Source organism: Triplophysa rosa, linkage group LG11 (assembly GCF_024868665.1).
Source record: "Triplophysa rosa linkage group LG11, Trosa_1v2, whole genome shotgun sequence".
Classification (NCBI taxonomy): Eukaryota; Metazoa; Chordata; class Actinopteri; order Cypriniformes; family Nemacheilidae; genus Triplophysa; species Triplophysa rosa.
This window is the reverse complement of record NC_079900.1, coordinates 7427057-7443398: the sequence shown is the minus strand read 5'-3', so window position 1 is coordinate 7443398 and position 16342 is coordinate 7427057. Positions and strand designations below refer to the sequence as shown.

The 16342-nt window shown below is 38.3% G+C and overlaps 1 protein-coding gene across 3 annotated transcripts in view; it reads left to right on the top strand.

Moving 5' to 3' along the window:
- Window positions 1-3040: 3040 nt before the first annotated feature.
- The window catches only part of crhr1 (corticotropin releasing hormone receptor 1), a 121088-nt gene continuing 107786 nt past the window's right edge, over window positions 3041-16342 (top strand). For all 3 annotated transcript variants that reach the window (XR_008963816.1, XR_008963815.1, XM_057345583.1), the window contains exon 1: window positions 3041-3854. Coding sequence is in view for 1 of the 3 variants with exons in the window: in XM_057345583.1 (XP_057201566.1) it covers window positions 3831-3854 (24 nt within the window). In the remaining 2 variants the exon portion in view is untranslated. The remainder of the gene's footprint in view (window positions 3855-16342) is intronic.

The window sequence follows — 16342 nt, the reverse complement described above, 5'->3', positions numbered from 1 at the left end:
CAAACAGGAAAATAAGAAAAAAAAATGTAGGAGGTGTTATATACCTTGAATGGAAGGTTGTTGGGGTTGAAAAATAAGATGGACAAAGATTATGACATCACCACAAAATGCGCTTATAAAGATAAAACATTTTAATTTGGAATGATATTGTCACAGACGTTTCCCTGCCTGTTTTCCCGTATTTCCCCTTGGACTTCATTTCTCATGTTCCTCCACGCTCCCTCACCTGTCCCTCATCAGTAATTGCCGCACCTGTCAGCAGTCCCAACATCACCCAGACACTATTACTGTGTCTCAATTCGCCTACTACTACATAATATGCACTAAACAAATGTACTGCTTTTGTTATGGAAAAGCAAGCCCGGATTGGCTAATCGAGAGTACCTGGAAGATTCCCGGTGGGCCGAGGTTGTTATGCCACTGCAAGGGCGGACTGGCCATCTGGCATACCGGGCAGAAACGCAAACGCATGTGCCGAAACGTAAATCCAAATGCGGACAGACAGACGGATTAGAAACGCAAATCGGAATGACAGCACTTAATCCTACCCATCTATACCCATATACATTTTAGTGTGTAGCAAAACAATATGCACTCACTGGTGGCCGTTGTTGCCCAGACAACATTGTGGCCATTAACACACACATCAAAATACAGCTCTTCTTTCCTTTTTAGTATTTATTCGTTCATTGTTTCATATGTAACTTGAACTCTATAGTTATATTTATTAATTTACTAAACGCCGCCCTCTCGCAGTGAGTTGTGGGTAATATCAGCCGTTAGAGTGTGCATCTTTCTGCACTTCGAATATCTACCGGAAGTAGTAGACCATCCGGGAATCTTTGGAATACTCTTTTCAACGTACTATGATTTGGGACATACTAATTCTATTTTAAAATACTATTTAGGATGGATAGTATGCGGATTGGGACGAAGCATATATAAGCTGTGTCCCAATTCGAAGGCTGCGACCTTCTTAATTAACCAACCTTAGAAATTTACATAGTCAAACACAATAATGCATTAATAATATGAATGAACAACATCATGTATAATATAAAAACACCGACAGGAACAGTTTTCAAGTTTCAAATTTATATTTAACAGTATGCAGGTATACAGGCGCGCAATGAATCTCGGGATAGCCGATGCTGTTAAGGATCCATTCGATGTAGCCTTGTCAGCCCACGGAAACAAGGCCGCATTTTGAGGCTGCCTTTGAAGCAGCCTTCGAAATGGTACAGCCTTACCAGTATTCAGTCGCGCTGCTGTGTCGCAAACGGTCCTGAAATGCAGCCTTCGAAGCACGCAGTCCCCGAATTGGGACACAGCTATAGACTCACTCCGTTCTCCACATCATTGTCTCAATTATTAAAAAGTTACCATGGTTTTCACTTTATAATACTGTTCCGGATCATAAGTAATAATACTGATGTGGTAAGACCGGAGTAATTACTAAAAAGTTACTATGATTTCACAGAATAATTCCAGAGAAACAGAGAAATACAATTTTTTAATAATTACTAATGGGTTACCAAGACTTTCTTAATAGTTAATAATGAAAACACAGCTCTTCAGCTATTGGCCAAGACTCATAATAAGCAACAAGGAGAGATATGTCAGATATGTTTGAGGTAAGTTGGCTAGTGGGAGGTGTATTTCTTAAGTTTCTTTCCTTTTAAATAAATAAAATAGAAAAAAAGATAAAGATTCATTAGATTTATTTCATTAATATGATTGATATGAAAAATAAAAATCTTCATGAGGACAATAGTTTGGTGATATAAAATAATGAAGTTCACTGAAAGTAAGTAAAATGGGTTAAACTGTATTTTTAATAGTAATCAATATATAACTAGTTTATTGACATAATTATTTTCAGCAGCTGTTAATAAGTATTTAGTACCAGTGTCTGCAGATACATGAGGAGGATTTGGTGGGCTCTCAGCCTTATCTGGGTGGTCCAAACCGCTATTAATGAAAAAATCAACTTTGAAAAAATGGCTGCTAAGTTAACTTTTTGGATGCGTAGACAGAGAATGTTGTGAGAAATGAAAATTAATATTGTTTAAAATGTTTTGAAATGCACTTGAATTAACATGTTTGCATCGGAACAGGGTAAGACCAAAGTGTTAAATCGATTTTTTTTATTGGACACCTATTTTGAAAATTTAGACAGAGAGTATGGGAGAGCTGGCTGCACTATCAAATCCAAAGATGGACATTTCCAAGATGGATTTCTATACTGTAATTTAGGATTAATTGTATAGTATTAATCACTGTAATTTGTGGATTTTTTAAAAATAAGTTATATTAAACACAGCAAAAAGTAAGAAATAGAGCATAGGCTGATGGTATGACAAATTGCAGTGGCAGTAAACTCGTTTCATCTGACAGACACAGCGAGGTGCCACTGCGTCAAGCGTTAATGAACGAATGGCGTGGCTCGAGCACTAACGCATCCATTTCTGATGAGCCGTGAGCCAAAATCGAATAACTCACCTTCAAGCAAGTTGTTTTTCACAATGTACCCCAGATGAATGAGAGAAAAATGATCATATCGTCCAACAATGCAAGTACTGCAGAAGCAAAAAATACATCAAGAGAATAGAAAAACAAATCATGTTAGATATATAGAACTGTTCTTCATTAATTTGTTTTAGTGTGTGCATCTGCATCACCAAAAAAAAAAAACACAGTTTAACCTCGTAGGAGCATAATTTAACAGGCTTAGAGATCGAAGTAATTCGCAAGCTTGATTTTAATAGCACACTGTTTGCCCCATTATGTTGGCGTTTCGTTTACGCGTGGAAATAATTTATTTCAGAGAATTCTAGCGCAATCTAAATAAAATAATAAACCTCGTGCGGTTTTAAATATGATTTAGTGCCCCACTTTCAAGCTTGCTGTGCAAACGTTTGTGAAGAGAAAAAGAGAGAAGTGTTCAGGGACAGTTATATGCTTGAATTTGTAAAACTCGTTATTAAGGCTGCTCAGCGTTGGTGTTGCTGTTCAGCGCGAGTGCGCAACACACTGTGAACCGGTTTGAAGATAACGCACGCACAGCCCGCGTGGGAACCACACAGAATAGTTTACACCGACGAACTCAGGAAGACTTTCCTGTATTGTCGTCACGCTTTACGCGCTAGACAACGTTATCCACACGCGCGCAAAATCCGTGCAGCTATTTCGTTCATTTGACCGCAGCAACGCCTCCTTGCTGTCAAGCAGGGCTTCATAGGAGCGCATTACAGTTGACCGATGGGACACAATCTGAGGGTCACCCGGTGCGAGGAGGCAACATAAAGACGAGCCGCTGTGTTTACAACAACGAATCGTTTTGAGAGAGAAGAAGAGCAGATGTTAGTCCGACGTAACCCGTAGTACTTTGGGAAAAGTTCGGTTTGAGCCGCAGGGGAACGGGTTGAAATGCATTTCGTATCTTAAAAGGGGCCACCAGCTGAGCGTACGCGCGACGAGTGTCGCGCATTTGGGGCAGAAGAGACTGAACAAACCATATACACCTGCCTCCGAGGACCTTAAATAACTCAAACACGCCTGAACGGGAAGGATTAAGTGCTCATCTGAATTTCTAAGTAAACGGATATATATATATTTTTTTTCTAAATGAAAAATGAAAGAGCGCTTCAAACGCGCGCAGAATTCACCATGACACAGATTGACTCTCGGCTGTAAGTGTAGCACACAGGGTGCATATGTGTTGTTTTTAAAGCAGAGAGAGAGGTCTGTCACCCCTGAGCGAAGCATCCGGACAGCTGCATCTGGAGCGCTGTGCTGTTTGAAGCTTTCTGCAGAATAACACTGAAGCGATGAGTCGCATCATTCATCCGCAGGTACGAGTGTTGCTTCGTGAACGCGTACATTTTGATTGTTCTCATTTCACATCGCTTAACATTACATTCTCAGACAGTGGACGCTGGTCATTTGGCCTACTTTTTAATTTATTCTGCTTATTTTTATTTAGTCGCAACTGAGTGCGCTTAATGAAACGCATTTAAAATCCGTTCAAACTTTTTCCAAACTATTTGCACCCATTCATCTAACTTTAAGCTTGTTTATCGCTTTTTAAATATATATGCTTTATTCAATTTTAAAGATAAAAATTCAATCTCACCATAACGGCTATAATGAATATTATTAATAATTCATGTGTTACATACACAGAATGCAATGCCCAGTGTCGTTTAAATAACAATACACACGTGCGTAAAATACACATGCGTTTACCCCAGCAAACACACTGGCATTGATAAGTGTAAACAGCTTATTAATACATTTTTGTAACAAAAAAACTTTTTGTGTCTAGCAGTTAATGAGGTGTATCATGAAAGTGCGGTTTGACATTGAGATTACGAGGGAAACTGTGCAACTAATTAACGACGAGCCTTCGACGGGGGAGATCATCGCCAATGTGACTCAGCAGCGTGTGGGTGTGCTATTGAATTGTGTAGACGGGTAAATACAAGCAGGAACAGGATCGACCCAATCCTTTGCCAGTCCTCAGATGAGCCTCGAGACTATTTTAAAGAATTCCATTTCTATCTTATTATGGAAGCTTGGCATTGCATCACAAACAATTTTATACATGATCATTTATTTAAAATGACATCACTGAAATGTACAGAGGCAGCACTTTTATTTTTGGGGTTTGTCACCGTTTTGGGGAGCTAGGAAGACGTGTGGTGAAACTCTGACAGCCATAACAGGTTGCTGGTAGCCTACTTTTAATAATTGTTAGATTACTGAGCGCACATTTTATGATTCATCTCTGTAGACATCTCTGAGGTTATTTTTCTCGGTTGCGTGACTACTAGAACCGTGTAGTGAATGTATTTAATGAATGAATATGTGTGGCTGTGATTATCAGTTTGTGGATCTGTTTGTAGGCTTCGCAGAGGTTATGAAATGCCTCCTATAGCTGGTGCTATAGTCAAGAATGAACACAACTGCTTGTATTTAAAGGTGAAATGTGTATTTTTCCTCTCTGAAAGGGACAGTTCATCCCAAAATAAATTTTTTGTCGTCATTTACTCAAGCTTTAGTTGTTCCAAATCTGTATAAATTCCATTGTTCTGATGAACACAGAGAAAGATATTCGGAAGAATGCTTGTAACCAAACAGTTCTTGGCCACCATTGACTTACATAGTAGAAAAATTACAAGGGTAGTCAAAAGTGCCCCAGAACTGTTTGCTTTCCTACAGTCTTCAAAATGTCTTCTTTTGTGTTCAACAGAACAAAGAAATGCATAAAGCAATTTTTCTGAGAAATTGACGAGAAATTACACACTTCACCTTTATCTTTTCTCCCCCTTACAGAAAAGACACACGAAATTTACGTGTGCAAAAAACACATGTGATCACATGTGAAATGTGTGTTTTTGGAACATTTTGGTGTGAATTCCATGTGAATTCCCATGTGAAACCCATGGGATCACATGTTCTTCAGTCACCACATGTTGCACATGTCATCTCATGGGTTTTTACATGTTATCCCATGGGTTTCACGTGGGAATTCACATGGAATTCACACCAAAATGTTCCAAAAACACACATTTCACATGTGATCACACGTGTTTTTTGCACATGTTAAACACATGTTGTATACATGCGAAACACATTTAAAAACATGTGAAATTCATGTGTCTTTTCTGTAAGGGAGCTGCCTCGGCACATTATTCTGGTCACTGTGATCTAAGAGGAAAAGATGTAGCAGGTGATCCAAATAATGGGATAACAACTTTCATTCCTGGAGGTAATAGAAATCGGAGGTGTTTGACAGGCTTTTGTGCCGATATATAAAATAAAGCTCAGGGCAGAAGAAAACTGACCCATTCTATGACAGGAGAAAGGCAGAAGGGCTTCTGAATGTGTACTAGATTTTATCCGTCCCTCTTTTGCCACCGGTGATATCATTTCTTTCCCTCCCTCCTGCCCTTTTGATTGCATGTTTCCATCACAGTTCCACCGGCTGTTTACAAGGCATTCTCGTGTCTTTCATTGACAACTCGTGAGCTCACAAAGCATTGTTTTTCAAACCATTTGTGTTTTCAGATCAGACTTCCTGCAGGAAACATTACGTCTCTGAGATCATTCACCCTACGGGCATCCTTTTGTGACTGCTTGTTGTGTGCTGGTATCACCCGGCAAGAGAAGAATGATTTCAGCCATACGCCATTACTCGCTGCCCGTACTTTGGCCTGGTTAACCACAGAAAGATTTTGTCAAATTAAAGTCACTCCGGTGCTGTTCGACAAGCATGCGGCTATAATTAACTTATCACGGAGGCGTGAGGTGCGTGGGGTTTCTCGCTCTCTGCAGACCCCGAGACTTCCAGCAAAAGGTTTTAGAAATAGATGAACAAACATCTCGGAGGCAGCAAGGGAGCTGCTTGTCAATTTCTCAGCGAAACATTAGAATTAAAATGTCAGCTGCTGTGTGGTCTGTCGGGTCCATCGGTTATTTATTTGCTGTCATGATTCACTTTCGCTGGGAGATGTATTTGGTATTTGCCTTTTCTCGCGTGGTGAAATTGAATATCGTACATGTCTCATTATACTACTTAGAGATGTCTCAAAATAACAGGACAGGATTTATCTTTTGCAAAACAAAACTTGCAGAGATCACACAGGAACCAAAATTCACATTCCATAACAAAATTGGCCTTTAAGGGACATGGATTAGCCGTTTCCATCGCATCCCAATGTATTCAGCAGAATGCACCGTAGTGTCTAAGAGTGACTACCTGAACGAGTAGAGTATAAACACATTTGAAGCATCCCAATGCTCATATTTCTTTTCAATGAACATGTCAGATGACCTCTTGTAACCTAAAACTGGACTTCTGCATTAGGCATAACTTCGATCGAGGCATCAATTGTTTTTTTGTATTGCAATGTAAATTGAGGCTTACTCGGTGCCAAACCCCTGGTTGGTGTTTTGTAGCAGCGCAATGTCTTTGTTGTGAGGGTTTTTTCAATAATGGCCTCGCCGCCTCATCTCCTGAAAAAGTAGCACTATAGTAATACTGTTTAGCCATTTAGGAGCTGCTTTTTGAATGTCTCTTTTCAAATCCTCTCTGCCGTTCACAGAGTTAGACTCTTGAAATTGAACTAGCTGCTGAAAATTGTGAGATTTCTAACTTTTCGGCTCTTTGGCAGATAGGTATGGTTTTTATATGCATTTCCTGTCACTAACGATATTGGTCTTGAAGTGATTCATATCTTTCCCAGTAATTTTCTTCTTACCAGAACCATAGTTTATATAGTGTCTCCAAAAGCCACAACCAGTAAAAGGAGTGATTTTCTTGTAGCTTCCCAAACAGCAACAGATTAAACGGATTTAAAGTTGAGTGCTATCATAATTTCTCTCTACATTATCCGTAAATTACTGCTGCTCACCTATTTGTGGTTTAATACGCAGCTGTGAGGTCAAGATCAATGAAATTTACCCCAGTCTAAAATTACAGAAACAAAACGTTTGGTGTTTTGTCACTTGTCGCTTTCACAAGCAAAAAGGACAAAAACGTCTGATGTGACGACAGGACATAGTTAAGCATCGCTTACATATTTTTTGCTGAATAAATATATCAATTTGTACGTGTGAATCCGTGTTGTCTGATACTACAAGTCATAGCACTCTACAGGCTTCAGGATGATGGGTACAGGCCGAGGCGTTGTGCCCCTTTCAGTGACATTAAATGCTTTCTAAACTTGAACTGAAATTATCCCTCATGCACATCTGGTCAGTCCAATGAAGTCGGTCTTTTCACAGATAATTTCCTACAAAGTCATAGTTCACCCTCATCATCGTGTTGCACTCGTACAAGCTTGTTCCCTGCAGAACGGTAAAGGAGATATGTTGCTCATTGTAAGAAATAGACGTAGAGCTCAGTTGCAATTTTTGACTGGTTTATTAAAGCGATATATTAGGTGTTTAAATCCAAGTACCCTCAAGTTATCCTTACTAGGCTATTTTCTTATGCTATTTTGAAACAAAAATGTTGTAAAAAGCTTATGTGTATGGGTACAGATTACCAGAATAAATTTGCAATGAATTAAACATCTGATTGGTCAAAAGTCCAAACCTTCTTGAGTGATGTATTGTCTGGAATGCAGAAACATGGTGGACTGTCAGCTAGTTGGACGTTTTGAAAGTTATTTTGGCCTTGTGTGAAGATGTATTATCTGATTTATACGTTGGTTGTTGGTGAGAAACATAATAATGTGCTAGTATTCATCTCCAAATCTGGAGGACTCCATGTATGAATATATATCGTTCCGTTCATTAAGCATCCGCTTTTTGTTTTTATTATCAGTAAGTCAAGAAACAATTGATTGAATAAATTATTTTTGGCCCTTTGTACATTGTAAACAAGGAAAGCAAATAGCAGTATGAAAAGTGATTGGTTATTGTTTTAATATACAGTATAATTTTGGTGTAGATGTGAATTGAGCGTCAGGGTAGAATTGTGTAAACTTTTGCACAAATAAGAAATATTGTGTTAGACGACTCACAGCTCATCTCAGATCCGCCTCCCTTTGAGATGAAATGAGTGAATTAACTCAATTAGCTTGTCAGTGGCTCCTCACATACAGCTGCTACCTGGCAGATGCTGTGCATACGTAAAGACCAAACCTCATTAATTTCTTTCCAATCGATTTTCTTTCATTCTTCCATCCAGCGTTTTTCACACACAGAACCTGTGTCCTACTTTAAACCGAGCTTATGTACATCAGAGGGTTTCACAACGCTTCCCAAAGGGCATTTCTTCCTTTGTATTGTTTGATCAGGATGCTGAACCATTAGGAATGATGTTCTTGTTTACTTCTATTTTTTAAATTTTTAGGGGGAAATGTAGTCTCACAGCAGATTACACATGCAAATTAGCGAGAGCCGCTTGTTTGGAGAGGACTAAATTAGATCTCTGTTGAAAGCAAATTTGGCATTTGCTTGCTTTCGCTCTTTCGATTGTGAAAATACTTTTTGTGTGCAAAGAAACAAATGGGATCTGTTTAAATGTGAAAAGTCAAATTTTAGTAATGCTTTTGAGGTTTCATCAAGTCTCTCTCTGTTTTCCATGTGTTCATGTTGGCATCTGTTTCCTCTCATTACGTTTTTAATTTAGTTTTCAGTTTCGCTGGCAAGACAACTAACGGCACTTAACGCACATCGGCTGCGAACAATGATGAACAGTGAATTCAAAAAGAATGAATTAGGGTAAAAGCTCAGGTTTTAAAACTAGACAGAAGGCATCCTTTATTGTGCGGGCAATCCCATAATGCACTGCGACGAGCTCAATGTTTTTGTGGACTATGAGCTTACAAGTGTTTTAGACATGAACTCTCTTCTTTTTTGCCTTTCTTGTCTTGGCATTTTGAACAATGAACACAGAGAAAGATATTTTGGAAGAATGCTGATAACCAAACAGTTCTTGGCCATCATTGACTGCCATAGTAGGAAAAATGCCAATGGAAGTCAAAAGTGCCCCAGGACTGTTTGCTTTCCTACATTCTTTAAAATATCTTCTTTTGTGTTCAACAGAACAAAGAGTAGCAGTCAATGGTGGCCAAAACTGTTTGGTTACAAGCATTCTTCCAAATATCTCTAATCAAATCAAAGAAATTTATACAAATTTCTAACAACATGAGGGTGAGTAAATGAAGACAGAATTTTCATTTTTGGGGTGAACTGGTCCTTTAAGACCCTACATCACATCATTCCGTGCAAAGTCTTTCATTAATTACCCAGCTATGCCTGTTTGGAATGCTGGCATAAAAGATATTGACTCATTGCGCTAACACTGCAGCCCGTGTCATCTCCATTTATTACAATTAACAACCCAGCAGCCCTGAGTAAAGCTGAACAGTATGACCTCAAGGTCAGACTTGCAGTCCGGAGCACAGAATGAACTCTTTGAGCTTTAGATAACATGTATTATTTTTTATTTAATTGAATTGCTTTTTATTATTTTAGTCAAATTGAGACTGGTATTACGTGTTTGTGGGAGGCAGACATTTTGGGAGATAATCATATTATTTTTGGAGTTTTGTTTTTCTTGGCCTCGGTGCAAAGCTTACATTTTCTGCTGACTGACTTTACGACTGAGCTGAAGCCTCTGCCAGCAAAGTTGGACTTTGAGGCATTGGATAAGGCTGAGGTTAAATTTGTGATTTGGGGAGTTTATTTTTAAAACTAGGATGAGGTTAGGAGGTAGATCAGACGCATCATGTCAGCCTAAAAGCTCTTGAACCAGTTGTTCTAAATTTAGAGGGAAAATACATAATGCATAACACTGAAGCTGAGAGCCGTGTCCATTCATTTCCTGACATCGAGAGTGTCCTGGGATTTAAAGGGATAGTTCACCCAAAAATGAAAAGTCTATCATTATCAGAGTTGTTTCAAATAAATTTCGTTGTTCTGATGAACACAGAGAAAGATATTAGGAAGAATGCAGCTAAACAGTTCTTGGATCATCATCAAAATTACTTTATATATTTTTTGTTCTGTTGAACACAAAAGAAGATATTTTGAAGAATGTTGGACAGTAAACAGTTTCTGGGGCACTTTTGACTACCGTTGTAATTTTTCCTACTATGGTAGTCAAAGGGGTCAAAGAACTGTTTGGTTACAAGCAGTCGTCCAAATATATTTCTCTGTGTTCAACCAAACAAAGACATTTATACAGATTTGGAACAACTAGAGAGTGAGTAATTCATGACAGAATTTTCATTTTTAGGTGAACTATCCCTTAATTTAAAGGAGTAAAAATGTGTCAGTCAACCTCGTACTCCAAATCTGACTTTCTTTTTATGCTTAATAAAGCAATATGCAGGAAACTTCATAATGCGTGTGTAAAAGATGAGAGATTTTTCAGTTTGGGCCCAACTATCCCGAAGTTAAAAGTAGATCTGAAACCAGTTTCATCTTTATGATTCAGTCAAGATTTGCGAAACCCATCAAGTTGCTGATAAACGCTTGCCTGTATGTTCATCTGCTTGTCTCTTTCACACCAGCTGTCATGTTTATAATCTAACTGTGAAATGATTTTACACTACTGTCACGATAAGTCACCAACTACATTTCTTTATATGTGTAGACAAGCGTGCTCACAACTCTCAACTATAACATGCTCTTCACTTTCTGTGCGCTCTGTTCAAATGCCACACATGGTTACTCATTCAGCTACATCCTACATACACGTCAAACGTCCCAAGTCTGGGAGCTCACATACGCGCAGTGATGTCACGGGTTTGTCTGTGCACTCTATCATAGATTCATGGTTCACACATACGCATACACATACACATGAACTTGCATAGCACCCATGTTTTCTAAAAGTATCGCCTCCTGAGTAAACACGCACACACACACAGATTGCTCAGATAATCACGGGGTACAAAAACATAAGGGTTATAGAGGGCAGTCTGAGTAAATAGTTTTGCAGTCATAAACAGGATCCTTAATGTAGATGCGGAGGACAACAGACGCATGTTAAACAAGCAGATCTAAAGCAAGCAAGAAGACAAGAAGGTGTTTCCATAAATATGGTTCTCTTTGGCGGCCTTTGATTTGTTTCTAAAGCATTAGAGGCGTAATCCTATTTATTTATAGTAAGTTTTATGCAGGTTAGATAAAGTTGTTATGTAACATTGGATTAACCTAGAGTAGAATACGAAAATGCATTAAATGTGTTTTTGATGGAAGTTTTTTTCAACTCTGTTACAGCACAATTGTTGCATTTTCCGAAAAATATCAAATGTTGTTAAAATTGTGATGTGTAACTTTTATTTATTTATTTTTATTTATTTATAATAATTTGTTATTTATATGTATTTACTCATGCTTATTTATTTGTTTTATTTATTTAAATTTATTTACATGAGGTAATTAATCAATTAATTAATTAATCTATTTATTTACTTTTTTTATTTATTTATTTACTTATATGCTACTTATAAGTTTTTTATGAATGTTTATTCTCATAAAATCGCACAAACCGGCCTGAACAACTAGATTTTTTTAATCATTAAAAAAATTATTTTTACAGTTTAAGTCTGTTTTGTACCCTATTTGTAGAAAATGCCAGGAGCGCCCATTCCCCCTCCATCACTTCCACAGCAGCTCTCTCTCTCTTAAATGTTGCGCGCATCTTTCTGCAGAAGTTCGCGCCAAACTCCTCCCCCTGTCACCTCAGTTTCCATGGCGTCTGAGGCCTAGCGACCGGGCGACGGTCGACAGCATCACTGTTGTTGTGTGTCTTAACTGCGGATTTGAGGGGGAGGATCATTTTCTCTCTGAGTGACTGAGCCATGTGATCTGAGAGAAGCTAATCCAACCCGGACCACCTGTGAAGGATCGCTTCCTCATATCGGCCAAACACCCTCAGGTCGGCGACATATAACCCTAAAGCTTATTGACAGGTTGAGCTGGTGAGACTGTCGGAGTGCAAAACTAGACTGGACAGGGCTCAGTTTGCAGTGGGTTTTGCAATAAGCTGACCTACATATTAAAACGGTTGGTTCCCATTGCATTCCGCCTGCAAAAGCTATCAGCAGGGGCATTCACATGAACCAGATGGATTCACAGCACGAGCTGTGAACCTCTCGAGTCGTTGACTGTTTCTTTGCCGTTGTACCTTTAAGCAATCTTGGAGGCTGCAGGCGTTTAAGTGTTGAAGACATGTGAGAACTTATTGTGAGGATACATAAGCTATTCGTCACTGTCATCGCGGATAGAGGTGCATTGGTATGCTTTTTGTTCTTCACCCGACTAGTTTTGTTTCAGGTTGGACGAATATATAATGTGTGTCATTCGGAGAAAAGAGAAAGCAAAACGAATAGAGAATCTCATCCCTTACTTCACAAACCCAGGAAGTTCAAAGTCAGTTTTAATCGCTTTTCTGTCTGCATCTGTATTCAAACTGTATTTTGCTCTTGAATTCATGAGGTTTCTTTTATTTTTGACTTTGTCTCATGATAAAAAGTATTTTAAGAATATCAAACTTCTGAGCTCTCCCTGCCAGAGAATTCTTAAAGGGATAGTTCACCCAAAAAAGTCTGTCATGATTTACTCACCCTCGTGCCATTCCAAACTCATTTGACTTTTTTCCTTCAGAGCATGATAGGAGGGAATGAATAAATACTGGGGCTTTCAAACCTCAAAAAGAATGCAAACGCACCATTAAAGTAGTGTGCTTGAAACTTGTGCACTTCAAGTTTTATAATGTCAGCCATATGATGGCAGACTAAAGTTTAGGTCATTCATAACTGAACATTCTGGCACACACCCCGAGCTCTTCTGGCATGTTTATGTCTGTTTAGTCTGTGAGGGAAGTCTAATTCATGAATAAATTGTTATTTCAAGTCAGATTTGTTTTCAATGAATTGCTTGAGCCAGTTCACACAACTGAATAATTCATTCACAAATCAAACACATCCATTCAGCTCACTTACTCAATGAATTTGTTCGCTGTGGTTCTGCTGTTCTGATCTCACCGGAGGGGAAATTTGATGCTGAATTGTTTTTATTTATTTGCCAGATGCTTTTAGCTCTTTTAGTTCTTACAGTGCATTGCAAGTTATACAGTTTATCTGTATACAGTATGTGTTGCCTGAGGATTAAACCCATGACATTTACTGTAAATGTTCGTGTTGTTTTATTCACGCTATCATATGGCAACAGAAGACTTGAATGTAGTGTAGCAGTTGTATGAACCTCTTTCATTATATTTAATAATGCTTTTGTGTCCTTTTGAAGCTTCAAAGATTCATTACATCTGCATGGAAAAAAACAAGCATTATTAAAAATTTCTCTTTGTGTTACATGAAAAAGAGAAAGTCACGTGGGTTCGGAGCAACGTGGGGGTGAGTTTGTCATCTTTGAGTGAACTATTCTATAAAACTCGATATGGTTTGCAGGCGTGACATTGCTTTCTGGCAAATTGACACGGTTTCTAACCCCAGATGTTAGTTATTTCAGGCAGAATGGTTGATTAACTGCAGATGTGTTAGATTAACAAGGAACAAGTGTTACAAGAAGCTTCTGTACTATAGCAACAAACCCAGCCACTGTGAACCAATAAATGTAGCTCTTTCTTTCTTTCTTTCTTTCTTTCTTTCTTTCTCGATCTAAGTGACGTGTAATATGTTTCATTGAATACTTCTATGTTTCCAATATGGCAATTTAAAGGTCCAGTGTTCGAAATTTGGCGGCATTTAGTGGTGAGGTTGAGAATTGCAATGACTCACTTCACCCCTCCCTTTCGAAGCACTACGGTGGCTGACACAGGACTAAGATGTCGTCACGTTTTCGCTTCTTTGCCGAAGGAGATCATGTATTTACGAAACGCCCTCAGAGCAGTTTGTCCGTTTAGGGCTACTGTAGAAACAACATGGCCAATTCCATGCAAGGGGACCCGCAATGTATGTAGATAGAAATAGCTCTTTCTAAGGTAATAAAAACATTATGTAAGGTCTTTACACCTCTGAAAACATAGTTATGTATATTATATTGCATTTCTGTCAATAGATCCTCCAAAAATGACACACAGCACCTTTAAACTCATTCTTTTCCATCACCAACTTAATGTACACTTTTTATTTTATTTTAAATGCCACACAGGCATTAAGTATTATAGATAAAGTTTCATCACGTTGAAAATTTAGACAATATACATACAATATACATCATGTATGCTATCGAGATGTCATAGTGAACTTTAAATCAGACAGTTCATACATAAGAGAATAATTTTGATTATAACACCACAGAAGTACATAACAAAGATCCTCATTGCAAATGTCTCATTTTCATATTTGTTGAAAGCTTGATTGGAAGTAAAATTGTGATTCAAACCGTTTGAATCCAGGGAGGAGTACTGCGGTATATTGCTCCGGGACTCGTTTTGAGGTCAGTGTCTCAAGAGTCTCCAAGTATCCTTCAGTAACCCACCTGCCTTTCACAGATAAAACATCCTCAGAGAGAATGACTGCAGTTGCTTGAAAGACATGTGACATTTGAAAGGATTCTCCTGTTGTTGCTTTATTCTCAGTTTAAGTGGACCAGCATGTCACAGAGCAAATAAAAACCTGAGGAAGAAAGGACAGGTACTCTCATTCTAACATTACTTATGCTGTTAGCCTGCAGTGGTATTACAAAAAAGTCATTTTTGTTGGCTTTTAGTCCGTGTTCATTAGCCATCTTGGCCAGTGTTTCCCAACCCTGGTCCTCGGTGCACACCTTCCAGAATGTTTTAGATCTGTCCCTATATAAAACACCTGATTCAACTCATCAATCAGGTGTTTCATATATGGAGAGATCTAAAACATTCTGGAAGGTGTGCCCCGAGGACCAGGGTTGGGAAACACTGATCTAGGCTATTGTATATGTGAGTGGTCTCCTAAACTTTAAAAATTCACCTTTTTCATACGTATAAATGTATTCTTTAGTTTCTTTCTTCCGTAGAACACAAAATAAGATATTTTGATGAATGTTAGGAACTGAACAGCGACTGTGACTTGCATTGGTTTTGTGTCTATACAATAGAAGTGAATGAGTGCCATCGCTGTTCAGCTACGAACTTTCTTCAGAATATCTTCTTTTGTGTTTTGTGGAAGAATGACAGTCATACTGGTTTGAAATGACAAGCGGGTGAGTAAATGAGTGACAGAATTTCCATTTTTGGGTGAACTATCACATTAACTTGAAATTACTCTAATTTGCTAAGTCTTGAAAAGGCCTAATGAAAGTAGATGAAGGGGAAATTGTCCCCTTTGCTTCAGCTACAAGACAGACTTGGGATTTCCATGTGCACAGTTGAGTTAACCAATTTATTGTTTTAGAGTTTGTCTCTGCCAGGAGAGCGCCGTCTCTCAACACCTCATTTTTCATGTTTGAAATTAAATGATTTGAGCTGCAAATACACTTATCCGGATTGGAAAAATGTGTCCATTACACGTAGATGTGACGTTTTGGAATGTGACAAATCTCTGGAGTTGTAGGAAATACTAAAAAAATAAGGACACCAAGATTTAGCCAGAAATAGTGATTTGTTTTAATCCCTTTCGTTCATCAGTTTCAAATTTGTAATGGAATCTCAGTTAGACAGTTACAAGATTTGCATACTTTTTTGGATTTTCTTTCAGATGCACGGTTAATGAAGTTAATATAGATTTAATGATATTTCCTTTGGCTGTGTGGACTAACAAGAATAATAAGACAATATATTTCTGTGTGAACTGTGTAGGTGCTTAGAAAAGAGGTAAAAAGAAGGGAAAAATGTGGCAAAAAACTGTACCCACAATTTTGCATCCAATTCTCCAGA